The sequence below is a fragment of the Ursus arctos genome, unplaced genomic scaffold, assembly GCF_023065955.2.
Source record: "Ursus arctos isolate Adak ecotype North America unplaced genomic scaffold, UrsArc2.0 scaffold_19, whole genome shotgun sequence".
Lineage (NCBI taxonomy): Eukaryota > Metazoa > Chordata > Mammalia > Carnivora > Ursidae > Ursus > Ursus arctos.
In genome coordinates, this window is record NW_026622863.1 from 44,581,586 (window position 1) to 44,607,036 (window position 25,451).

General features: G+C 48.2%; 3 protein-coding genes across 3 annotated transcripts; 2 read left to right on the forward strand and 1 right to left on the reverse strand.

The window, feature by feature from the left end:
- Positions 1–9,203: 9,203 nt before the first annotated feature.
- On the reverse strand, positions 9,204–10,483 carry LOC113243583 (EP300-interacting inhibitor of differentiation 2-like). Its single transcript, XM_026482317.4, has one exon. It carries the CDS (start codon positions 10,327–10,329, stop codon positions 9,748–9,750), a length of 582 nt encoding a protein of 193 aa, XP_026338102.1. The 5' UTR covers positions 10,330–10,483; the 3' UTR covers positions 9,204–9,747.
- A 106-nt stretch (positions 10,484–10,589) lies between these two features.
- Positions 10,590–11,615, forward strand: LOC123000210 (ferritin light chain-like). The gene has a single exon (XM_044378093.2). It carries the CDS (start codon positions 10,717–10,719, stop codon positions 11,479–11,481), a length of 765 nt encoding a protein of 254 aa, XP_044234028.2. The 5' UTR covers positions 10,590–10,716; the 3' UTR covers positions 11,482–11,615.
- A 9,005-nt stretch (positions 11,616–20,620) lies between these two features.
- LEUTX (leucine twenty homeobox) lies at positions 20,621–25,065 on the forward strand. The gene is made up of 3 exons (XM_044378092.3): positions 20,621–20,627; positions 23,761–23,912; positions 24,667–25,065. The coding sequence occupies exons 1-3, from the start codon at positions 20,621–20,623 to the stop codon at positions 25,063–25,065; spliced, it is 558 nt and encodes a 185-aa protein (XP_044234027.2).
- Positions 25,066–25,451: the final 386 nt, after the last annotated feature.

Genomic DNA, 25,451 nt, shown 5'->3' on the forward strand with positions numbered 1-25,451 from the left:
TGGGAGCCTGCTTCTTCCTCTCCCTCTCCCCTGCTGCGTTCCCTCTCTCGCTGGCTGTCTCTCTGTCACATAAATAAATAAAATCTTAAAAAAAAAAAAAAAGTACAAGTCTATTCTCACACCCGACAAAAATTTTATTTATTTATTTTTAAGATTTTATTTATTTATTCGACAGAGATAGAGACAGCCAGCGAGAGAGGGAACACAAGCAGGGGGAGTGGGAGAGGAAGAAGCAGGCTCCCTGCAGAGGAGCCTGATGTGGGGCTCAATCCCAGAACGCCAGGATCACGCCCTGAGCCGAAGGCAGACGCTTAACGACTGAGTCACCCAGGCGCCCCTATTTTATTTATTTTGAAGTAGGCTCCACGCCCAACATGGGGCTTGAACTCACAACTCTGAGATCAAGAGTCGCACGCTCTATCAACTGAATCAGCCAGCACCCTGCCCCCCCAACAAAAATTTTAAAATGTCTTCATGGCATCTAATACCCCTCAAGTGTCTCAAAAATATCTTTTTAGAGGTGGTTTGGGAATCAGGATCCAGACAATGTTCACATGGTATATTAGCTGTTTTTTAAAAAATTACAAACAGGATTTTTGGAATCCTTGCTATGTGCCAGGCTCTTAGTAGGTCTGTTTTCAAGCAGCCATGCAGGGGGTGGGGGCAGGGGTTAGAGGAGAGGTCTGTTTCTCACACCTCCCAATAAGCATAGTGGTTATGCATGCAGCTTCCAGGGTCACAGAGACTTAGGTTCAAACCCTGGACCCACCAGCCACACAAGGCTGAAGTGGATGATGGTAGGTGTTGTGAGTTAAAGGCCCGTGAAAACCCTTTTTCAATAAGTGACAGCTGCTGTTTATCGGAGGAAGTCATGACTGTTCTTACTGCAGCAGAGAACCCGGTTCAAATTGGCTTAAGAAAAAAATTGGCTCATGAGAGTAAAAGTCTAGAGGCTAATTAGCCTTGGTCATGGTTTGATCCAGGCACCAAAACGTTGTCATGGGGAATCTGACTCTCCCTTACTTGCTGTTCTGGTTTTTTCCTGGGCTAACTTTATTCTCGGACAGGCTCCCCCTCCTGGTGGCATAAATCCTGAAGAAAGTTCCCATTGGCCTGGATTAGGTCACGTGGTCACCCCTGAACCAATCACCGAGGCCCGAGGGAACACAGTGCTCTCACTGGCCAATCTTGAGTCATGTGGCCATTCCCGTAGCTGGGGATGCAGTTGGTCCCCCTAAAGCACGTGGGGAGGGTGGATAACCCAGGAGAGCGTCGAGTGGACCAGAGTGACAGGCAACGGGGGATGGACAACGGTTAAGTCAGTGTTGTCTGGCTTCGAATCCCAGCTCTGCTATTTACTGGCTGTGTGACTTAAGGCAAATACCTTCATCGCTCTCTGCCTCCGTTGCCTCCACTGTAAAGCAGAAACGATGAGCCTTTACCTCCGTGGATTTCATTTTACTCAACAGATATTTCTGAGTACCTCCTATGTGTTGGATATTGTTCTAGGTCCTGGAGATGATACGACAGTGAGCAGAACAGATAGGAACCCCTCCCCTGGCGAGGCTGATAGTCCAGTGTTGGGGACAGTGAGCAAGACACAAGGCAAACAGAAAATGAAAATAAGTGGTGAGAAGAGAATAAAGCAGGGAAGGAGTGGGGGAGTGCTGGGAGTTTTTTGCAACCCTGAACTGGGTGGTCGGAAAGACCTTATTGAGAAGATGGTATTTAAACACTTGAGGGGCGCCTGGGTGGTTGAGGGTCTGCCTTTGGCTCAGGTGGTGATAATGGGGTCCTGGGATCAAGCCCCATGTGGGCTCTCTGCTCAGCGGGGAGCCTGCTTCTCCCTCTCCCTCTGCCCCTACACCCCCCCCCCCCCTCGGGATCTATCTTTCTCTTTATCAAAAAAAAAAAAATCTTCTAAAAATCTTAAACACTTGAAAGAAGTAAGGGATTGAACTATGTGGATATCTGGGGGAAAGTATTCTAGGCAGAGGGTGCTGCAAGTACAAATGGCCTGTGGTAGGTGTTTGGCGTGTTTGAGAAATGGCAAGGAGACTCCAGTGGGGAGAATTAGGATGGTGCCTGACACATAATAAACCCTAATATAAATGCTATTTTTTAAATGGAGTTATTATTTTAAATAACAGCTATTTATTGTATTTTAGGAAATGTTCTCTCTTTCTCTATTTCAGGAGCCTCAGCAGGATGCCGGGAAGGACTGAAATATTGCCAAGTCAGGTCCTTTTCTGATGGTGGCTGGGGCTGGGGTGGGTCAGGGAGGGGAACAGGGAAATACATACAGTCTGCCTCCCTGTGTTCTGGTCTGACGGCGTCTAATGTTGGCCCACCGTCTCCCGAGGTCTGTGGCAGTCACCTGCTCCTGGGCTCCCAGCATCGCCAAAGGTCTGGACTGGGAGATGGGGCTGTGGGGGAAGAGAGGGCAGCTTTGAAGAGAAGCCTCGGCCCATTGCTCCCCAGATTTGCTCCTGGTCATCTAGCCTCCTGTCCTAGAATTCCAGTGTTGGGAGGGGTCTCAGGAACCTGGGGGGAGGGCATCTGTGGATTCATGGGACATCGACGGGCCCCCTGCTCTGCACCTGGGCATGAGCCAAGAGGTCACTGCAAGATGTGGGAGTCAGACCTTTACTACGTTGTTGCTGTGACCTCCAATAAGGGACACTCTGTCTGGGAGCCTCAATTTCTTCCTCTGTAAAATGGGTGTCATTAACACTGTTTAACCATGGAGTTCTCAAGGCCTGGCACGGAATAAGGAGGTTTCAGCTGGGGTGCTCTTCTCTAACAGCAAACCAGACCCCCAGTGGCTCACACAACAGGACAAGTAAATTGTTTTTCCTGTGAACTGGGAGGAGGGGGCTGGAGTTGGCTGGCTGCCCAATGGTGCCATCAGGGACCTAGAGTTCGTCTCTGTTTCTTTTCTGCCACAAAAAGAAGTGTTGGCTTTGGGGCTCCACGTCTGGGGCTTTGGGGCTCACACACGTTGTTTCATTGATGCGCCTCTACACGTTATGTCTGGATTCCTGACAGAAAAGGGTTGAGTAAGGAAGGACATGCCTGCTGGCTCACTCTTTTTTTTATCAGGGAGGCAAACGTTTCCTGGGAGCCCCACCCAGTCTTCTGCTGCTGCCCCTCAGCCCTGCCTCTGCGCCCCCCCCCTCCTCCAGCTTGCCGGTGGTCTGCTACCTTCCCCTGATCTCCTCATTGATAATGCTCGCAATTTTGTGCAGCCTGGCCTCATCCCCCAAACGTTTCTGGGCACAGAGGTGAAAGAGTGCGGACGTGTAGGGGTCCCCCCCATCCCAGCACCGCCCTCTCGCGATGTCAGAATCCCCTTCTTCGAATGGACCGGCTGTCCCTTCACAAACACTTCGCACTCCCCCGTAGGCTGGGCGGGGCCTGCGGAGGGCACGTTGGCGGCGGGGGAGGCTGAGAGCCCCGTGCGTCTCGAGCGAGCGCCAGAGCGATGCGTGCAGCGCAGGCGCCTAACGGCAGCTGCCGCGGCACACAGGTGGCTACGCGCTGGCGGCTGGAGACACGGATCAGACAGGCCGCCGGGCCTTCGAGTGCCGCTCCGCACCTTCCCCGGGGGCTGGACTCTTCCTATCCCGACAGTGATTAGCAGGGGCAGGCCGTGGGGCCGACTGGAAGACCCCGAGCCTACTGGTTAAGAGCCCAGACCCGGGAGCCCAATCCCTGCCTGGATTCGAACCCCGGTTTTGCCACTTCCTAGCTCTGTCAAGTAACTTCACCTCCCTGTGCCTCAGTCGCTCCGACTGGAAAATGGGGAACGTCCTAGCACGGACGTCCTAGGGATGGTGAAAAGAGTCAGCAAGTTAAATACGTGAAAATCTCGGAAGAGCGCTTTCCCAGCACAGGAGCTCTGTGAATGTTAAATCTCTCCGGGTGTATCTGCTTGCAGCACAGAGTCCTGCCCCTGTACCCAGAGAATCCGGGGCAGTCTGTCTGCAGAGCCCCGCATTGCTCACAACACTGTGTGGCCCAGGCACGAGCCTGAGAGGAAGGCGAAGTTCAAGACTGGTGCTTCAGTAAATTCAGAAAATTCTCATGCCGTCCACAACCCCGCACCCAGACACGAGGTGGCAACCATGAGAGACACCCTCCCAGCCCTTGTCCATCAAACTTGTACATCTCCCCACCTTCACTTATCCCCACCTGCCTCTTCCTGCACCAGCGATGAGATATGAGCTCTTCCGAGGTGGTAAAAGCCCCTGGTCTTGGGTTACCGTACAAAGAGGTTCCCCTCCTCTCCCCCTTTGATTTATACAGCACTTTCTGGTGACATCAGCACTCTGAGCTTGGTGTCTCCAGGCGCAAAATGAAAACGAAGACTTGACCATCCCAGCTGTGGCAGAGACCGCTAGACGTCCCTCATTATCTATCCTCCCCGACTTCCTGATAGTCGCCAGCCGAAGACTACATTTCCCAGCCTCCTTTGCCACTAAGTGTGGCCATATGACTAAGTTTGGACAGTAGGATATGAGAAAAAGTGATGTGTGCAGTTTTGGGACTGTGCCCTTAAGGGAAGGGGTGCCATTCAACCTGCTGCCCGGAATGTGGAATCAGATGGTGCGCCATCTTGATATGAGACAGGGAATGAGCCCAGGGGGCTTGGGTAGGGAGGATGGAGCAACAACAGGGAAGGGGCCTGGCTCCTTTGTAGACCTGCCTGAAATGGGCAGTTACGGAGGGAAAAGTAAGCTTCCTTGTTTAGGATGCTGTTATTTTGGGTCTCTGTCACATGCCGTCAAACCTGAATCATAACAAATACCCCAGGACTGGGAGGATGTGAGGAGTGAGTGAGAGCCATGAGTGAGCCAGAGGGTTTAACTGTAGGGTTTGTTTTTTTTTTCCTGTGTCATAAGATAAATATGATAGGAAATCGTATTAAGGTACTAAATACTTTACTATTTATCTTTTATGGTAGGCAGAATTCTAAGGTGACCCCCAATGACTCACACCTTCATATAATCCCCCTTCCCTTGAGTGTGGGCGAGACATGTGAATATGACGGGCTAGCTCTCCCGTGGCTATGCCACATTAAATGACAAAAAGGATTCTGGCCTGACTGTGAATTAGTCAAACCGGAGAGTACCCCAAGCAGGCCTGACATCAGACATGTGGGTTTTATCTACACCAGTAACCAACTCTCTGGACACCACCTGGGTGTCCTACAATTCAGTTCAGCGTTGACACTATCTCCTGGAGTTAGTGTCAGATCCCACAAGTGAAGGGCTTGGTCCCACAAGACTGCTCCCACCTCAGATGCCACTGAGAAGTCCCAGGTTGTCGCTGGCACTTCTGGCCAACTGGCTATAAATTCAGGGGTTCTCACAGCCCTTCCTCAAGTTTGACAATTCACCAGAATGACTCATAGAAAGGAGCAACCAACTGGAGGAGACACGGGGCACAGTATGCTGGAAGGGGCACAGAGCTCCCATGCCCTCTCTGGGTGCCCCCTGCTCCCAGCATCTCAGTGTATTCACCCACTTGGAATCTCTCCAAACTCTGGTTTAGGGGTTTTTATGACGATTTCCTTATGTAGACATGACTGATCAAATCACTGGCCTTGGGTGATTAACTCAACCTCAGCCCCTCTCTCTTCCCCAGAGGCTGGGGGTGGGGCTGAAAGCTCTAAGCTTCTCATCAAGGCTTGGTCTTCTGGCAACAAGTTCTCATCCCAGAGCTATCTGTGGGGCCACCAAGAGTCACCTCATTAGAACAAAAATGCTCTGATCGCCCTTACCATTCAGGGAATCCCAGGTTTTGGGAGCTCTGTGCCAGGAACCAGGGACAAAGACCAAATATCTTGTTATACCATAAGGGCTATTTCTACTTTGAGGTGGAAATGATTCTCACCTGGGTGCTTGCTCCTGTTGCTGCCCCGTGGCGGCCCTGGAGACATCTCTGGAGACATTTCCTTGCAGAAAACAATAGGCATGCGTAAGTCCTGGTGGCAGGAGGAAATAGAAACCACTTAGTCGTTTATACTAGCTGGCTGAGAATGACCTACTTTCCTTTTTCTGGGTCGTCTTCTCAGTCCCTGAAGAAAACAGAGCCTTACCCACGATCCTCGTTTCATCCAGTTTGGAGCTGGAAGTACCCATGCCATTTTTATTGGACACCCTACCCATGATCAGACGATCTGCAGGGGAGAATTTTTCCAAACCAGCCGAGTCTGGGACTCTGCTTGGAGATCATATATGCAGATTTTCATAAAAGAAAACTTTTTTTTTAAAGACTTTTTATTTATTTATTTGAGAGCATGAGCAGGGGGAGGGGCAGAGAGAGAGGGAGAGGGACAAGCAGACCAGACTCCTTGATGAGTGGGGAGCCCGATGCGGGGCTTGACCCCAGGACCCCGAGATCCTGACCTGAGCAGAGGTCAGATGCTTAACCAACTGAGCCATGGAGGAGCCCCTAAAAGAAAACAATTTGGTCACACGACAATATGTATTTACATATTCTAAGGATGTATGTTGGTCTAGGAACTCTAGATTGCGTTCCCCTCCTCAGAAATTCCAAAAGCATATGCACTTAACCTCTATAAGATTTCATCACTCAAGGGGCACCTGGGTGGCACAGCGGTTAAGCGTCTGCCTTTGGCTCAGGGCGTGATCCCGGCGTTATGGGATCGAGCCCCACATCAGGCTCCTCCTCTATGAGCCTGCTTCTTCCTCTCCCACTCCCCCTGCTTGTGTTCCCTCTGTCACTGGCTGTCTCTATCTCTGTCGAATAAATAAATAAAATCTTAAAAAAAAAAGATTTCACCACTCATAAAGATTGTAGAAGGAATGGAGTGTGGGGTGCCTGGGTGGCTCAGTCGTTAAGCGTCTGCCTTTGGCTCAGGTCATGATCCCGGGGTCCTGGGATCGAGCCCTGCTTCGGGCTCCCTGCTCAGCGGGATGCCTGCTTCTCCCTCTCCCACTCCTCCTCTCTCGCTGTGTCTCTGTCTGTCCAATAAATAAATAAAATCTTAAAAAAAAAAAAAGAAGGAATGGAGTGGGACAAACTTAAAAGAGAAACAGAGCATTGGGGGTCTCACAGATAAATGTCAAAATCAGAACGTGAACCCAAGTAGTCTGACACCCCAAGTGATGCTGTTAATATCCACCTTCCCCATTCCCCCCCCCCCCGCCCCCCGCCGCCCCGGTCCTGCTCCCTTGCCCTGCAGACAGGCTATCCCCACTTTTAGGTCAGTGCCCTTCAGTGGGAAGAACGCATGATCTCAGATGGACCTGGAGCCTTCTACGCCTCAGTGTTCTTTTCTGGGCAAATTAAGGGGCCGAATGTGTGACTGAGTGGTTTAGAAGGCTACTGGTTGTCCTAACACCAGTTACTAACTAGTTCGTCTTTTCCCCGCCAACTTTAAGGAGGCCTCTTCATCATATACTAAACTGTGTTTTCGATTTTCTGACTACATAGTTCTAAATCTGGTAGTGCTTAGCCATCTGAAAAAGAAATTTCAATCCTTACCTCCTACTGTACATCAGGGTAAATTCCAAGTGGTTCAAAGACTCAAATCCATGCACACACCAAGAAAAATTTGAGATTCAAAATCTTACCAGTTGAAAAGAAAACAGCAAAACAAAACAACCAAAAAAAAAAAAAGCAAAAAATCTCCATGCCAAGAGGCTTTCAGGAAAACCAAATGCAAATGGCCAACTGGGAAAAAATACCTATAACTCACATTACAAGCTATTATCATATCTCATATCACTATTACATAAACAGCCATTAGAATCAATACAGAAAGGACAAAATTCTTCAGGAGAGAAATGGATAAAAGATATGAACAGAGGGGCACCTGGGTGGCACAGCGGTTGAGCATCTGCCTTCGGCTCAGGGCGTGATCCCGGCGTTATGGGATCGAACCCCACATCGGGCTCCTCCGCTGTGAGCCTGCTTCTTCCTCTCCCACTCCCCCTGCTTGTGTTCCCTCTCTCGCTGGCTGTCTCTATCTCTGTCGAATAAATAAATAAAATCTTTAAAAAAAAAAAAGATATGAACAGAGAGTTCATGGAAAAGGGAATATATAGGACTCTCAGAAGAGATTTTTCACTCATAAGAGAAAAGCAAATTAAAACTGATACTGTCGGGGCGCCTGGGTGGCTCAGTCGGTGAAGCCTCGGACTCCTGGTTTCAGCTCAAGTCATGATCTCAGGGTCCTGGGATTGAGCCCCTGGGAGTCCGCTTGAGTCTCTCTCCCTCTCCCTCCACCTGCTAGGGTGCACGCTCGCTCTCTCAAAACAGAATGATATACTGTCTTTCAAGTCTATACGCTGGCAAAATCCAGACATCTGATGGCTTATGTGTTGGTGAGGCTGTAAGGAGTGTCCTTCAGGTACCGGCAGAGATGGAATGTGGTACCATGTATGGAGGGCGACTGTGCAGGATCTGTAACATTTCAAATGAGTACCTTTGGCCTAGAATTCTCAATTCTGTAAATTCACACTATGGATATTATATATCCATAGTGCTGATTATAAGACGCTGCTGATTATAAGATGCCTCATTGTTTTATAAAACTTAAGGAAAAATGCTGTATTATATCGTCAAGGGGCACCTGGGTGGCTCAGCCGGTTAAGAATCTGATTTCAGCTCAGGTCGTGATCTCAGGGTCCTCCCATCAAGTCCCCAGCAGGGATCTGCTTCTCCCTCTGCCCCTCCCCACCCTGCCTGTGCTCTCTCAAATAAATAAAATCTTAAAAAAAAAAAAAAACCCTAAAGAAAAAGATGGGGAACGACTCAAATGCCCATCAGTACGTTCCTGGATAAGTAAATTACAACATCACCAATCACAGAATGAAACAAAATGCAGCTCCAAAAACGAATGAGGAAACGTAGTGCTTTCGAAGGATCTTCAAGATACGTTCTCACTGAAAAAGCAACTTATAAATCAGTAAATATACCAACTTTTGTGAAGAAATAAAAAAAAACCCCACCCAAATTCGCATTTGCTTGTGTACATAAGGAACTGCAAGGACAGGAGAGGAACCTACAGATGTGGGTTGTGGTATGCACTGGATGGAGGGGACAGGGATGGAAGGCTTTTCAGCGTATACCTTACATTTTGGGGGTGTGTGAATACATTTACCAAAAAAAAAAAAAAAGTAAAAAGTAAAAATGGAAGAAAAAAATCCAGAAACTTCAGAAATTCTTGAACACATAATTTATCACGTAATATATACAACAGTTACATTGTTTGCCACTTGAAATGCCTCAGAAAACACAAAATCGATTTAGACTAAAGCTGTGGAACCTGACGCGAGGAGAGCGCATTATTCTGACAATTTCAAGTTCTCTCCGTGGGCTTCCAAGTCTCTCGACAGGGTAACTAAGCTGTGACTCCTTATTCCTACCCTCAGATTCTGACAATTTCTCTCATCATCGCGGGCTCTAGTATGGGCAGTATCTCTTCATCACGTCTCAATGTCAGAAAACCTCTCCTTCCCGTTTTGGGGCAGCAATTTTTGCCAGACATTTCCACCACGCAGGGCAAAGAATCTATCAATCGCACACTCAACGTCAGAGGAGTCACGAGGCTTTGAATCTTTTCTCTCTTTCCTGACGCTTTTTCAGGATAAACTTCCTCCCCCCCGCCCCCCAGCTAGGCATGGCCTTATCTCAGATACAATGACTTTGTAAAATGCAGTGTGACGGGATCGGCGTGAGTCTCGCTCTCCTCGAAGCAGTTCCATCACCAGACTATTCCCGACTGATAAACTTGTCACAACCAAGTTCTTCTATCAGAGGATTGATAACCTCGGAGGCGGTGAGAGCTATAGTGAATGTCAAAATGTCAAAATCCATCCTCTGGGGATTCCGCTGATACTCGGCATCGAACGCGGCTTCCCGGGCTCTGCAGGCTTCCACAAACCTCCTGCGGCGTTCTTCCAGCTCCTGGATTCTGCCCGGAGCGATCGGGTAGTGTTCCAGATAGTGGCGGAGGAACTGCTGGTAATTAATTCCTAAAACACTAAGCGGATGACGGAGGCGGAGGTACGGCAACGCAGCCAGGCCCGGGCCGTTCGCGGGCCGGGACCGGGGTCTGGCCTGCGCGCCCTCTTCCTCCGCGGGCCCCGCCAGCTCGCGGGCGACCGCTGCCTCGGGGGCCTCCCTGGCCGCCGCCGCCGCCGGCGCCACCACCACCGGACCTTCTCCGGGCTCCGCAGGCCGCGCCGGGGCCGGCTCCTGCCTCCCGCCGCCTACCTCCGCCTGCCGGACGTCGCGGTGGCCATTCGCCGCGTCCGTCTGCCGGACGCTGCTGTCGGCGGGCAGCTCGGACATCTCGGACCGCGGGGTCAGCTCGGCCGCTCCCAGAAAAATTGCAATACCGGGACAGCGCGGTGATGGGCGTGCAGCTGAGTGCGCGTGCGCAAGCGCTGTGCGCGCCGGTAAACGCAGCTTGCGAGCCCGTGTGCGCGATCGTATGTCCTACGGATCTACCTAGGAGCACGCGTCATTCCCGGGGCCCGCGCGCTCCCCCAGGCGCCACCTAGCGGCCGGACGTGCCATCACAGCTGAAACTGCCCCTATGTAACCGAACGTCTAAGGGCGGAGCCATATTTTCCATTTGGACCAGTTTAACGTTTACAAGGAGAGTCTTACAAGACTGCTTCTTGTTGGCTTTCCCAAGATCCCACCCACGATGCTTCACTCTAAGCTGCTTCTCCCATGATTATAATGCCCCATCAGCAGTGCGCCCGGCGGGCCCCTGGATCTGCCCCGTGTTTCAACAGAACTTGTACTGAACAGACCCAGGGACACCCCTTATTCCAGCCTCCGACCGCCCTCCAGCCGCTTGTACGGCCTCAACCCTCTGTACAGCCTCAACCCTCGGAACCATCTTCTCGGCTACCCTCTGCCTCCGGGGCGAACCAACACCGGTTTTTGGCGCCCTGTTGCCAATCAAGCACGAGCTGTCAGGTTCGTCAGAATTACTCCACCGAGGTGGAGGCCTCCGTCAACTGCCTGGTCAACATGCACCTGCGGGCCTCCAACACCTACCTCTCCCTGGGCTTCTATTTCGACTGCAGCGATGTGGCTCTGGAGGGCTTGGGCCACTTCTTCCACGAGTTAGCCCAGAAGAAGCTCGAGGGTGCCCAGGAGCTCTTGATGTTGCAAAAGCAGCGCAGCGGCAGCTCCCTCTTCCAGGACGTGCAGAAGCCGTCCCACGACAAGTGGGGTAAAGCCCTGGACGCCATGGAAACCGCTGTGGTCTTGGAGAAGAACTTGAACGAGGCCCTTTTGGATCTGCACGCCCTGGGTTCTACCCGTGCGGACGCCCATCTCTGTGACTTCCTGGAGAGCCACTTCCTGGGTGAGCAGGTGAAAGTCATCAAGAAGATGGGCGACCACCTGACTAACCTCCGCAGGCTGTCCTGCCCCCAGGCTGGGCTGGGCGAGTATCTCTTTGAAAGGCTCACCCTCAAGTATTGACTGGCAGCATCTGGAGCCCGGAGGCCTTTGTGTCGGGGCTCCTGTCTGGGTTTGTCCGAGCAGCCGAGCAGCCGCCAGGAAGCTTTTTAACAAACGCTGGAGCCCACTCCCAAGCTGTGGACCAAATGGAAACAATAAAGCATTTTGCAAGGGGGGAAAAATGCTGCCTGTAGTATATACCAAAATAGTCTAGATTCGTCGTTTTTTGTTGGGCGGGGGAGGGTGTTCCTTATTATTTTCCATTTGTTCATTTGTCTATCTTCCTCACAACAATCCTCTTAACTACTAAAGCTTTATATCACACTCCCTTCTTGTTATCTTTAAAATTTCTTTGGCCCCTCTTGGACCTTTTTTCCTAAATCTTATTTGTGCAGTATGACATATGCAGAAAAGTATAGGAAATATACAGCTGAATGATTTATCAGAAAGCCAACATCCATGTAACTACCAATGGAAACTGATTTCCGGTATTCCCGAAGCTTCCCACTGCTCCACTGTCCTCTCCTTCCTGCCCGGAGGTAACCACTATCCTGGTATTTACGGTAACGGTTTCCTCTCTCTGCTTTTTGTTTTACTACTCGGGGTGCATTCCTGTATTTTAGTTTTGCTTACTGTTTTCAACTTTATATATTCTTGCATCTGGTTTCTTTCACACAACATTATTTTTATGAGATTCACCCATGTTTTTAATTGTTTCATTGGTTATAGATAGTTCATTTTCTGAAAAATTAAAAAAAATTTTTTTTAAGTAAACTCAGCCCAGTATGGGGCTCTAACTCAGGGACATGGAGATCAAGAGTCACGTGCTTCACCCGCCCCGCCAGCCAGGCATCCTGCCGGTTCATTTTCTTGATAGTTACATAGTCATTACTATTCTTTTTTTTTTTTAATATTTATTTTAGAGAGAGAACGTGCAAACGAGCTGGAGGGGGAGGGGCAGGGGGAGACAGAAAGAGAGAGAGAGAGAGAGAATCCTGGAGCAGACTCCATGCTCACCATGGAGCCAGTCCAGGGCTCCATCCAAGGACCCAGAGATCATGACCCCAGCCGAAACCAAGAGCTGGCGACGCAACCGCTGGAGCCACCCAGGGGCCCCTCCGCAAGCGATTTCTAATAAACTTCACCTGTTTTCTTTCTCTCGCGTTCACTGTTCATTTCCATGACACTGAGACTCAAGAACCTGGTCTGGAGGGTCTCGTAACACTCTCGTCAAGAAGTAGGGTTCTTTTTCTCCACCCCTGGAATCTGAGCTGACCTTACCATTTGCTCTGACCAATGCGATGGGGCAGAAAGGATGGTGTGTCGGTTTTGAGACCAGAACTCGCGAGGCATTTCATGCTTCTCCTGTCTCAGACTCGTGCTAGCACTGTGAGAACAACTCTGGACTGCTTGTTGGGGGGCAGAAGACAATATGGAGCTGGGGCAAGTGGCCTCAGACAAGGCACTCAAGATCAGTCCGTCTCCACGTGACTACCCGCAGACCCTTAGGCTCAGAGGCTAAATAAATGTTGTGTTCTGCCACAGTGTTTGCCGAAGCTTGTCATGCAACATTATTGCGGCCATAGGTAACTGCTCCAGAAATTGGTACCAGGAATACCAAAGAGTGACCTATGTGGAAAAAAGTAGTGAAGAAATTGTTATCAGAGCAGGAAAAATGGTGACTCGTGTTATGATATATTGAAGTGACTGGTTGCCTGTGGTTACTAGCAGATGGGAAATATTTATTTATTAAGATTGATTTATTTTAGAGAGAGAGCACACAAGCAAGGGGAGGGGCAAGAGAGGGAGAGAATCTCAAGCCGGCTCTGACTCCCTGCTAAGCGCACGGGACCTGATGTGGGGCTTGATCTCACAACCCCGAGATCATGACCTGAGCCTAAATCAAGAGTCGGACACTTAACTGACTGAGCCACCCAGGTGCCCCTATTACTTATTTTCTAAATGCATGAAAAAATGGGATGGATTGAATAAAGAAAAAAGATAAAGTGTGTTGCTTAGAAGTATCATATAGTTGGGTCTTGCCTTTTTTTTTTTTTTTTTTACCCAATATAACCTCTGCCTTTCAATTAGAGTTTATTTACTTATTTTTTTATTAAAGATTTTTTAAAAAAAGATTTTATTTATTTATCTGACATAGAGAGACAGCGAGAGAGGGAACACAAGCAGGGGGAGTGGGAGAGGAGGAAGCAGACTCCCAGCGGAGGAGCCTGATGTGGGGCTCGATCCCATAACACCGGGATCACGCCCTGAGCCGAAGGCAGACGCTTAACGACTGAGCCACCCAGGCGCCCCCTTTATTAAAGATTTTATTTATTTATTTGACAGAGAGAGAGCACAGCAGGGGGAGCAGCAGGCAGAGGGAGAGGGAGAAGCAGGCTCTCTGCTGAGCCAAAGGCAGATGCTTAACCGACTGAGTCACCCAGCCGTCCCTCAATTAGAGTTTAGACAATTTGTATTTAATGTGATTATTGAGATGGTTAAGTCTATCATATGGCTATTTGTTGTTTATTTGTCCCATTTGTTCTTTATTCTCTTCTTTTTCTTCTTTTAGATTAATCAAGTACTTTTATGATTTCATTTTATCTTTGTTGGCTGATGAGATAAAAATCATTTGGGGGGATGCCTGGCTGGCTCAGTTGGTAGAGCATGCGATTCTTGATCTTGGGGTTGTAAGTTTGAGCCCCATGTTGGGTGTAGAGATTACTTAAAAATAGAATATTTTAAAAAAATCTTCATTTTGTTATTTTAGTGGTTGCTTTGGGGTTTTTAGTGTACATACTTAAGTTATTGCAGTCTACATTCAGGTGATATACACTCCAGAAACAGCATAAAACTAAAAATTTTAGGGGTGCCTGGGTGGCTCAGTCGTTAAGTATCTGCCTTAGGCTCAGGGCGTGATCCCAGCGTTCTGGGATTGAGCCCCACGTCAGGCTCCTCCACTGGGAGCCTGCTTCTTCCTCTCTCACTCCCCCTGCTTGTGTTCCCTCTCTCGCTGTCTGTCTCTTTCTCTGTCAAATAAATAAATAAAATCTTAAAAAAAAAAAGAAAAGAAAAAAGAAAAATACACTTTAGGGGCACCTGGCTGGCTCAGTTGGTAGAGCATGTGACTCTTGATCTTGGGATCAGGAGTTCAAGCCCCACGTTGGGGGCGTAGCCAATTTAAAAATAGAAAAAGGAACAGCACAGTGATAACCACCCCAGGCAAGATGCACTGATGGATGCCAAAATCAGGGGGAGGAACTTTGAGGAGAGACAGGACATTTGCACAGCCTTGAAGTACCTTCCCATATTCATTAGTTACTGTGGTGGTTTCATGTGTGAAGACAAAGACTTTGATGTTTTTCCCTCCAGGAATGGAAGATAGACAAGTATGCTGGGGACTCATGCAAAGCCAAATGCTATGGCCAAGGGTTTGATCTTTACCTGAGAGCAGTGGGAAACCACTGATGTGTGACAAGGGAGTGTGACATGCTTCGATATGCATCTGGAAGGCTACATCTTGCTACATCCTGGAGAATGGGGTGTGAGGGGCAGGGCACTGAGTCTTGGCGACCACAGCTGTGCGACTGGGAGATGTTGATGAGTGGGCCTAGGGTTTGACAGAAATGGGAAAGTGGCCATGCCCAAGGGATGTTTAGAAAGAAAACCTAACTTGGATGGATGGAAGGGGATTGGTTTTCTGACTTGTTTGCCCTGGATGGATAATGTCGCCAGTCACTAAGATGGGAAACACTGGAGGGTGTAAGTTTGGAAACAAGACATCAGGATTTTGATTTGGGAGATACGGTGATCCCTTGAGATAGTCAAGATGAGATCAGAAGTCAAGATAGACGAGCCTCCAGCTCAGGGGAGAGGCTGATAACAATTAATAATGTTGCGATTAAGACAGGAAATTTTGGACTGGAATTGGCTGGATTCAAAGCCTGATTCTAACACTTGATTAGCCCAGGGGTAGAAACCAGTTACTCAAAACGTCTGTCCTGCATCACAGGGTTTCCGTGAAGATTAAAGGAGATACTATACGAAAGCACCTTAGCACCGTGCTAAGCACAAAGTCAATGCCCAAGAATGTTAACTCTTGCCACAGAACTGCAGGCAAATCTAAAGCTTGAAACGGTGTTATCTTTGGAGTGGATTAACTTCTCCTGCAATGAGAATGGTGGGGGACACATTCCTTTAATTCAAACAGTGTCTGAGCTGATCTGATTCAGTCTCTGATTGCTTCGAGAGCTGAGTGGTGCACTTCTTCCCCTAGGGTGTATCCCTCTCGGGGATCCAACTTTAGCCGGAGGTGTTAACCGGATCCCCTCCCATTGGCAGGAGCTAAGCTCCCATCGCGGTACCTTCCACAGGACCCATAGCCGTTCTGCTCTGTCCCTGCTGAAGAATAAGTGACCAATATACAGCCCACATTTAAATCTCCCCAGTTGTCCAAAAACAGGTCTTCATAGCAGTTTTTTAAAAAATTTTATTTATTTATTTATTTATTTATTTATTTATTTATTTATCAGAGAGAGCGAGACACCAAGACAGCGAGAGAGCGAGGGTGGGGGTGGGGAGAGGGCAAGCACAAGCCAGGGAAGCAGCAGACAGAGGGAGAGGGAGAAGCAGTCTCCCCCGCTGAGCAAGGAGCCCGATGCGCGGCTCAGTCCCCGGACCCTGGGATCATGACCTGAGCCAAGGGCAGACGCTTAGCCTACTGAGCCACCCAGGCGCCCCAGTATGTCCTAAATTTAAAAGGCTCTTTAAAAGAAAACTACCATTAAAACTTAATGTTGGTAACATTTATAATAGATAGGGAGTTAGCCTAAAGCTTCACAGTTCATCCAAGAAGTCACCAAGAGGTCTCAGTCTCTATGAAAAGGTGACCCTGGGATTGCTAGGACAGTGGTTCTCAAAGTGCAGTCCCCAGACCAACAGCATCAGTACACTTGGGAACTTCCGAAAATGCTTATTTGTGAACCCCAGCCCATACCCACGGAATTAAACTCTGGAGGTGGGACCCAGCTGTGTTTTTACAAGCCCTCCCAGTGGTTCTCATGCACACTCAAGTTAAAGAACCGCTGGCTGTAAAAGATTTCTTCAGGGCACCTGGGTGGCTCTTTAGTTAAACATCTGCCTTCAGCTCAGGTCGTGGTCCTGGACTCCTGGGATCGAGCCCCACATCGGGCTCCCTGCTCATTGGGAGTCTGCTTCTCCCTCTGCCTCTGCCGCTCCCCCTGCTCGTGCTCTCTCTGTCTCTGTCAAATAAATAAATAAATAAAATCTTAAACAAAAGATCTTTCATTATCTGGGTTAAAAAAAAAAAAAAAAGAGGGGCGCCTGGGTGGTACAGCGGTTAAGCGTCTGCCTTCGGCTCAGGGCGTGATCCCGGCGTTCTGGGATCGAGCCCCACATCAGGCTCTTCCGCTATGAGCCTGCTTCTTCCTCTCCCACTCCCCCTGCTTGTGTTCCCTCTCTCGCTGGCTGTCTCTATCTCTGTCGAATAAATAAATAAAATCTTAAAAAAATAAAAAGAAACCTACAAAGTCTCAAGAGATGAGAAGACCAGCCACAGACTGGGAGAAAATGTTTGTAGCACACATATTTAATTTTGTTTTCTGAGGTTTTATTTATTTACTGGAGGGACAGTGAGAGGGAGAGAGCACAGAAGGAAAGGGAGAAGCAGACTTCCCGCTGAGCAGGGAGCCCGATGCGGGACTCAGTCCCAGGACCCTGAGATCATGACCTGAGCTGAAGGCAGATGTTCAACCGACTGAGCCACCCAGGCGCCCCCACAATTCACCAACTTAGAAACAAGCTCATAATACTGCAATAAGCACTAAAAAGAGTGGACCTTTGCACAACACAGGGGTTAGGGGTGTCGACCCCTGGCATGGTAAAAAATCTACATAGAGCTTTTGACTCTCAAAAAACGTAACTACTAATGGCCTACTGTTGACCAAAAGCCTTCTAGATAACCTAAAAAGTTGATTAACATGTTTTGTATGTTTTTTGTACTATATACCATATTTTTACAATAAAATAAGCTAGGGGCGCCTGGCTGGCTCAGTCCGTGGAGCGTGCAACTCTTGATCTCGGGGTTGTAGGTTTGAGTCCCACGTTGGGTGTGGAGATTAAAAATAAAATCTTAAAAAAAAATTAAAAAAAGTAAGCTAGTGAAAAGAGAGGGTGTTGAAGAAAGTCAAAAGGAAAATACTGTGCTATTAAAAAGAAGTGGACCCGTACAGTTCAAACCCGTGTAATTCAAGGGTCAGCTTTATTTTATTTTTTTTAAAAGATTTTATTTATTTATTCGACAGAGATAGAGACAGCCAGTGAGAGAGGGAACACAAGCAGGGGGAGTGGGAGAGGAAGAAGCAGGCTCATAGCAGAAGAGCCCGATGTGGGGCTCAATCCCAGATCGCCAGGATCACGCCCCGAGCTGAAGGCAGATGCCCAACCGCTGTGCCACCCAGGCGCCCCTCAAGGGTTAGCTTTAATCGAAAGTTCTAGTTATGTTCGAACTCTTGCAGTAGTAGCAGTCAACCACAGCCACACTTTTCTGCAGAAGGAGTCCAGAATTTTTCTCATGCTTCCTAAACCCTCAGAATGAGCAACTGCCATGGACCGGGTCCATGGAGGATCACTGGTGAGAGAAGGAGCCCTCCTTCTCAGGGAGAAGCATGATCAGAACCCATACAAATAAACCCAGGAAGGCAACAATAAAGGACAGGAATGCCGGCAGCATAAAGCAGAGGTCCTGACCAGGTCCGGGGGTCAGAGAAGGGTTTTATGACAAGGTGGTGAACGGGGCCAGGAGACCCGATGCTCAAAGCAGGTAGAACAGAAAGAGGACATCCCGAGAGAGGGAAATAAACTCCGAACTCTCTCCAGTTCCAGCTGACCCTGGAGGTGAACGCCTGGCACCCCATGTAGCCCTCTCAAGTTGAAGTTACCTTGTCTCTCATTTCTCAACTACCGCATGGGAAAAGAGTGGAGTGGGTGTCTTCTTATCTCCGGAGGCCCCTTAAATGGTGTTCTATTTCACTCAGCATAAAGTCCAAGCTCCTTCATTGTGATCTGGCCTTGGTCTGTCTCTTCCTCGTCATCTCCTCCCACTGTCCCCCCCTTCCAGGCTACAGCGCCCTTCTGTCCGCCCCTCAGACGTCAAAACGTTTTTTTGTGTCTCTGAGCCTTTGAGTTTGCTTAGAACACTGTTCCTTATCTTTAGTAAAAAAGACACCTCAGAGCTGTCTTGCTTGGGTCACGAATCTCACGAGCTTCCTCTAACCAGTGCCGCCGTTGATGGCATTCATCATATCAGTACATATCATAATGAGAAACTATTTGGGGCGCCTGGGTGGCTCAGTCGTTAAGCGTCTGCCTTCGGCTCAGGGCGTGATCCCGGCATTATGGGATCGAGCCCCACATCGGGCTCCTCCGCTGGGAGCCTGCTTCTTCCTCTCCCACTCCCCCTGCTTGTGTTCCCTCTCTCGCTGGCTGTCTCTATCTCTGTCAAATGAATAAATAAAATCTTTAAAAAAAATAATGAGAAACTATTTATTGGCTTGTTTGTTTATTTATTTTCTGCTTCCCTGCCTAGGGTGCCAGCACTTTCAAAAGGTGAGATGAGTTCTATTTTTCTAAATCTTGATTTCCCATTCACCAGAACGAGATGTTGGCAGAGTGATCACCCAAATTACCGTTAACTGAAAAAGTGAAGAGGGATTTTTTTTTAAAACATGAATACCTTCAAAATCCTCTGATATTTTGACATTCATACTTTTTTTAAAAAAAGACTTTATTTACTTGACAGAGAGAGAGACATACAGCGAGAGAGGGAACACAAGCAGGGGGAGCGGGAGAGGGAGAAGCAGGCTTCCCACTGAGCAGGGAGCCCGATGCGGAGCTCGATCCCAGGACCCTGGGATCATAACCTGAGCCGAAGACTCAGCCCAACAGAGTGAGCCACCCAGGAGCCCCTTGATTCTAAAGTTTACATGGAAAATTCGAGGCCTGCTTTTACCCCTTTGAACAGATTTTTGGAGAGGTGTTTCTATTATTGATCACTTCAAAAGTTTCCCTGAATTTTCTTCTTGTATGAGACACAGAGAGGCACTTCAGTCGTTTTGGCCTTGGGCTACCAACAATGTTTCCAGAGCCAGTGTTCTTTGGGTCTTTTAAGACCTCTCCAAGGCAGGCGGATGAGCGTGCTGGGATGGGGGATGAGGGTGGAGTGGGAGGCAGGTAAGACGGGCCAAGGCCAGAGTCTCAGCTCCACTGCAGAGAAGCTGGGGCCACACTGGGTGTGGGACGTCCAAGGAGGATGACCCGGAACTAGAGCCAAGTCGTCCACCCAGTGAGACCCCTCTTAGGAACAAGACTTGTCTCGGAGAAGATCACCATGGGGAGGAATAAATAAGTGAGCAGATATGTCACCTGAGAGGTGGAGAAAATGCAGAACAGAGGGACAGGGAATGGGAAGCTGAGAGGCAAGAAGGAGGCATGATTTAAAAAAAAAGGCAATTTATATGTTGAGTTCCTTTGCTCAGAACTCTCCTTGGGTTTTCAACTGTCCCAAATGCAAACTCCTTAACAGAATTTACGAGGATGTCTATGATTTAGGCTCTGCCAAGACCATCCCTCTTGCTTGCTCCTGCCCCATTTGGGAACAGCCTGTTAGGGGGATGGGGAGGGGCTTTCCCCTGCTCCCCGTCCCCTCTCCCCCTGCTCTGCAGGTCTCACCAGGAGCCCGTCCTTCGCCTTCTGGATTCACTCGTCTTACCAAGTTACTCTTTCTCCCAGCACCCTGTTGTGTTTACTCTTTTGTCTTGAGTGAAAGTGTTGGACATTTTATCCATTTTCTGTTTGCTTGACTTCTGTTTGTTTTCCTCCACCATCTGAGGTCAGAGATGAAGCCTGGGTTCACCGCTTTATCCCAGGACCCAGCCAGTCCATGCAAAGGATAGGTTCTTAATGTGCACGTATTGAATGGATTATTAGAGGGTGTGACGTTAGGGAGGGATTGGGCAGGGACCTGATTGCATCAAAATTTTGCTTAAATGAGAGGCCCCTAAATCCAGCAGATACATAAACGAAATTCAGGAGCTCGGAAAACACAACAGCAGAAGGAGTCATTGCACTTCAAGAGGATAATATGGCAGGTAAGCCAGGGCAAAGGCAATGCATGCTTGTATGCTAGAGGGTGGCGAACAAGCAGAGGTAAGCGGGTGAAGCTTTGTTGGTACGCTCTTGCCAACACCAAGGGGCCAGTTGGGAAACCACTGGGTTATACCAACAGGGAGCACTGGAAAACACTTTGTAACTGGACTCCACCATTACTGTGAGATTTTGTTTTTCCAAGTCCTTTTTAACACTGGGTCCTGTCAGACTTTCAAATGTCAGCCGTTTGGTGGTGTTAAATAAGGAAATTCAACTGAGTAAATTGTTAAGATCTTACTGGCTGTATTTGATGATTCGTGAATCGGGCAGCATCCAATCTAGCCCGTAGAAAGGACCTCTGGGGAACTGTACTAAAGGAAAGATTTTTCTGGGCAGAAGGGAGTGAGGAAAAAGGAAATTATACCAGACAAACAAGTGGATTGGTTATAGCAAGGCTGGTTTCCTGTGGGGGATGGCAGGGTCTATCAGGCAGTTCCCTAACTAGTGGCGATCAAGCAATTCCTGATTGGTTTAATTTTCCACTCTTGGGAGAGCAGAAACCGTTAAGTCTCAGTATGGTGATGTGGGGATTAGCACGAGCCACTCCATTTTGGGCCCATTGTCTTGTCTCCAACGGTGAGTATAAAATAGTACTTGATGTTTGATCCATTTTCCATTTTTTAAAATTAGTTAGTGAAATTGAGACTCCTTGCACTATTTTTCTTTCTTTTTTTTTTTTTTTTTTTGAGAGAGAGAGAGAGAGAGAGAATGCACTGGGAGGGGCAGAGGGAGGAGAGAGAGAATCCTAAGCAGGCTTCAGACTCAGCAGGAGCATAACTTGGGGCTTAATTCTACGACCAATCCCGCAATCATGACCGAGCCAAATCAAGAATCAGATGCTCAACCGACTGAGACACCCAGGCGCCCCTCCTTGCTCTACTTCAAAGTCCATTCTGCTTTTCTCTTGTGTGAATTCTCCACGCATCCTTTTCTATTTTCTAGTAATTTTTTCTTGAGGCTCAGGAGAACATTTTTGTTGTATTTTAGACACTAATAATTTCTCTTATTTGTTGCAAATATGTTCTCTCATCTGTGGTCTGTATTTTTCAATTTACTTATGACTTTTATTGTCAAAATAGTTTAAATATTGATGTTTGATATTTATCAATATTTTCCTTTTATTATTTATTTTGAAAGGCTAGTTTAGAAGTGTCTTTCTTTCTTTCTTCTTTCTTTTTTTTTTTGATTTTCCTTATTTATTTGAGAGAGAGAGAGCGTGAGCGAGAGAGCACCCATGTGAACGGGGAGGGGCAGAGGGAGAGGGAGAAAGAATCCCAAGCAGACTCCACATTGAGCACGGAGTCTGACACAGGCTTCGATCTCACGACCCTGAGATCATGACCTGAGCCAAAACCAAGAGTTGGGTGCTCAACTGACTGGGCCACCCAGGTACCTCTTTAAGACTTTATTTTAATTTTATTTTTTTAAAAAATATTTTATTTACTTATTTGACAGAGACAGAGAGTACAAGCAGGGGGAACAGCAGAGGCAGAGGGAGAAGCAGACTCTCTGCCGAGCAGGGAGCCCAATGTGGGGCTCAATCTCAGGACCCTGGGATCATGACCTGAGCCAAAAGCAGAACCTTTTTTTTTTTTTTAAAGATTTTATTTATTTATTTGACAGAGATAGAGACAGCCAGCGAGAGAGGGAACACAAGCAGGGGGAGTGGGAGAGGAAGAAGCAGGCTCCCAGCGGAGGAGCCTGATGCGGGGCTCGATCCCATAACGCCGGGATCACGCCCCGAGCCGAAGGCAGATGCTCAACCACTGTGCCACCCAGGCGCCTCGACTTCTATTCCTTTTCTTAAGAAAAATGTTTCTGTTCGTTAATTTGCATCTCCTCCTCCTCCTCCGTCTTTTCTCTTGCTTTGTCTGTCTCTGTGACTCCCTTGTGTTTGAAGACTTCCTCCAAGGTCTTATAATTTCCCTCCCCTCTTTGTGTTCAAATAGAGGATGAAAAGCTGCGAGAAATCTCTGACTGACCTCTTGTCTTCACAGTGGGGTGGTTAGCAGCATGCCAGCTTTTTTGTGTGTCTGCCTTTGTATGAAGAATAAGGGCCTCCTCCATAAATAGAATGTCCCATAGAAAATGGATCAAATATTGCTAGATGACGTGGTTTTACATTTATATTTTAAACAATAGTAAAAAACTCCCACTCTGTACCTATTATGCACCAAGCCTGTAATTAACAGACTTGCTTTCTGGATACTCATATCTTCCCCAAAGCGAGTGAATTATATGGGACCATTTTACTGGTAGAAAAAAGAGGGAAAGGGGCCCCTGGGTGGCTCGGTGGTTAAGCGTCTGCCTTCGGCTCAGGGTGTGATCCCAGAGTCCTGGGATCGAGCCCCGCATCGGGCTTCCTGCTCAGCAGGAAGCCTGTTTCTTCCTCTCCCACTCCCCCTGCTTGTGTTCCCTCTCTCGCTGGCTGTCTCTCTGTCAAATAAATAAATAAAATCTTAAAAAATAAAGAAAAGAAAAAAGAGGCAAAGAATATAAGTGTCACGGTATTCCCAGAGCGACAAAGCTAATAAACGGGATAATCAACATCCTTTCTCAGGTCACTAAGCTTCACGCCTGCTTCCCTAACTGGCCTCATTACTAAGTGGCCAAATCAATAGCGTCAGGATCTCACACACCGACCAGCGTAGAGAGCAGTGCGCCCGAGCCTATGGCTGATTACAGGGTCTCAAACACCCAAACACTCTCTGAATCGTATGCCCTCAAATGAATCCAATGTCGCTGTCATGTCACTATGTTATCCCAGTGAGGACAGATACCTTCTCTCCCACTAGTCTGGTTCATTTTTCTAGGCTATGAGTTTCCAGTATATACCTCTAGAACAAATGGACGGTTACTTGCCCTTCAACCAGGCTTAAACCATTTTCTAGTGGCGGAAACTGCATTTCAGGGCTGCAGAGCAACCCCGGCAGGATGGTGATGAGTGGGTTCCGTAAGTCATCTTTTTAGACCAAGCTCTTAGCTCCCAGGTCAGGCTCAGGTCAGAAGTTTACCTTGGAGTGTGTGTGTGTATGTGTGTGTTTTACGAAAGCCTTTCGTCTCTTCCTTTTGCAGAAAATCCAAGGTATGCTCGCCGGGGCCGCACACACTTCAGTGAGGAACAGCTCCAGGCTCTGAAACGTGTGTTGGAAGAGACCATGTACCCAGATTGGGCGACCATGGAGGACCTTATCTCAATTACTCATCTGGATGAGTCAGTAATAAAGGTACATCCCAGGAGATGTCTCTAGACAGCACACCTAACCAGAGCGTCACACACACTGGCAATTCACACAGCAGGCAATTCCCATTTATTGAGCGACTGCTGTGTGTCTGGATGGATGTTCTGTATTTTTATTCTTATGACCATCCATTTTACTGAGGAACGCTAAGGTTCGCAGAGACTCCTCCAAGGATCGTGAACATAAGAGCTAGAATTTGAACCCAGACCTTGCTGACTCCAGAACCACAATGCTACAGGGGACCTTTTGGGGATGGATCCCAGATAATCCCCTTGGGGTCTGTTCCCATGTATTTCTAGGTTCTCCTTAATCAGGACATTCACAGTCATTCAGATGCCTCGCAACTAAGTTCCCACAGAGCATTTGGGGGCATGAGGACCCCTGGAGGAATCCTGAATGCACCCAAGCTAGATTCCTACTCCATATGCTCAATCTTCAGAATTCTCTCTGAAAATGCCTAGCATCCATCAAGACAGAAGCAGCAAGACAGAAGCCTTACCCGCTTCTGATCTGGCATTTGAATGCTCTGTCCTATTCCACCCAATGGCTTGACCTTACCCTCCCTTTGCCTTCTAGAACTCAGGACAGCAGAGGACAGAAGGAACCTCCCTTGTTCAGATAACTGAAGGGATGCGAGACTAGCCTTCTCGTGCCCAAAGAGCCTAATTCCTGGGGAACATGAGGATTCCCCTTTAGACCCACCCCCCTTTATTAACCTTCTCACCTCCTCTCTCCCCAGACTTGGTTTAAGAACCAGCGCGTCAAAAGGAAGAAAGAGCAGCAATCAAAGCGATCAAATTCATCACAAGAATCACCAAACCCGACCATTCCAGGTGAGGAGGAGCCCTCCTTGTGTGTAACTTCGACAAACACCCATTGCGCGAGTCCCAGCATTTCGGATGCCTCTGATCATGAACTCCCTCGGTCTTCCAAGAATGACCAACCTGGTCCCTCCAGATGGGGTTCACCTTGGGATTCTCAGCCTCCTGTTCTCCAAGAGATATGTCTGGGGGACTTTGACCCTCCTTGGGCCTCCAGTCCCTATGACATGGGTCAGTTGATACAACTATATGCCTTACCTGGGGATGATGACCCCAGCAGTCTAGATCAATACCTCTCCCCCACGTGCCGCAGCTGAAGTGGTATGGCTGACACGCCCACTTATTTATTGATTGAACAACTGGTATGTGCCAGGACAGATGTTCTGTGATCCAAATCTTGACCAACTTAAGAGGTCTTTCCAAACGCGTTTAATGGGTCAACTTGAGTCTAAATGGATTAAAGCCCAGCAATTCATCTAATTCTGTGAGAAGAAAGAAATCTCTCTACCCGGGGCACCTGGGTGGCTCAAGTTGGTTAAGCAGCTGCCTTCAGCTCGGGTCATGATCTCAGGGTCCTGGGATCGAGTCCTGCATCGGACTCCCTGCTCAGTGGGGAGTCTGCTTTTCCCTCTCTCTCTCCCCCGCTCATGCTCTGTCTCAAATAAATAAAATCTTAGAAAAAAAAGATAAATAAAATCTTAAA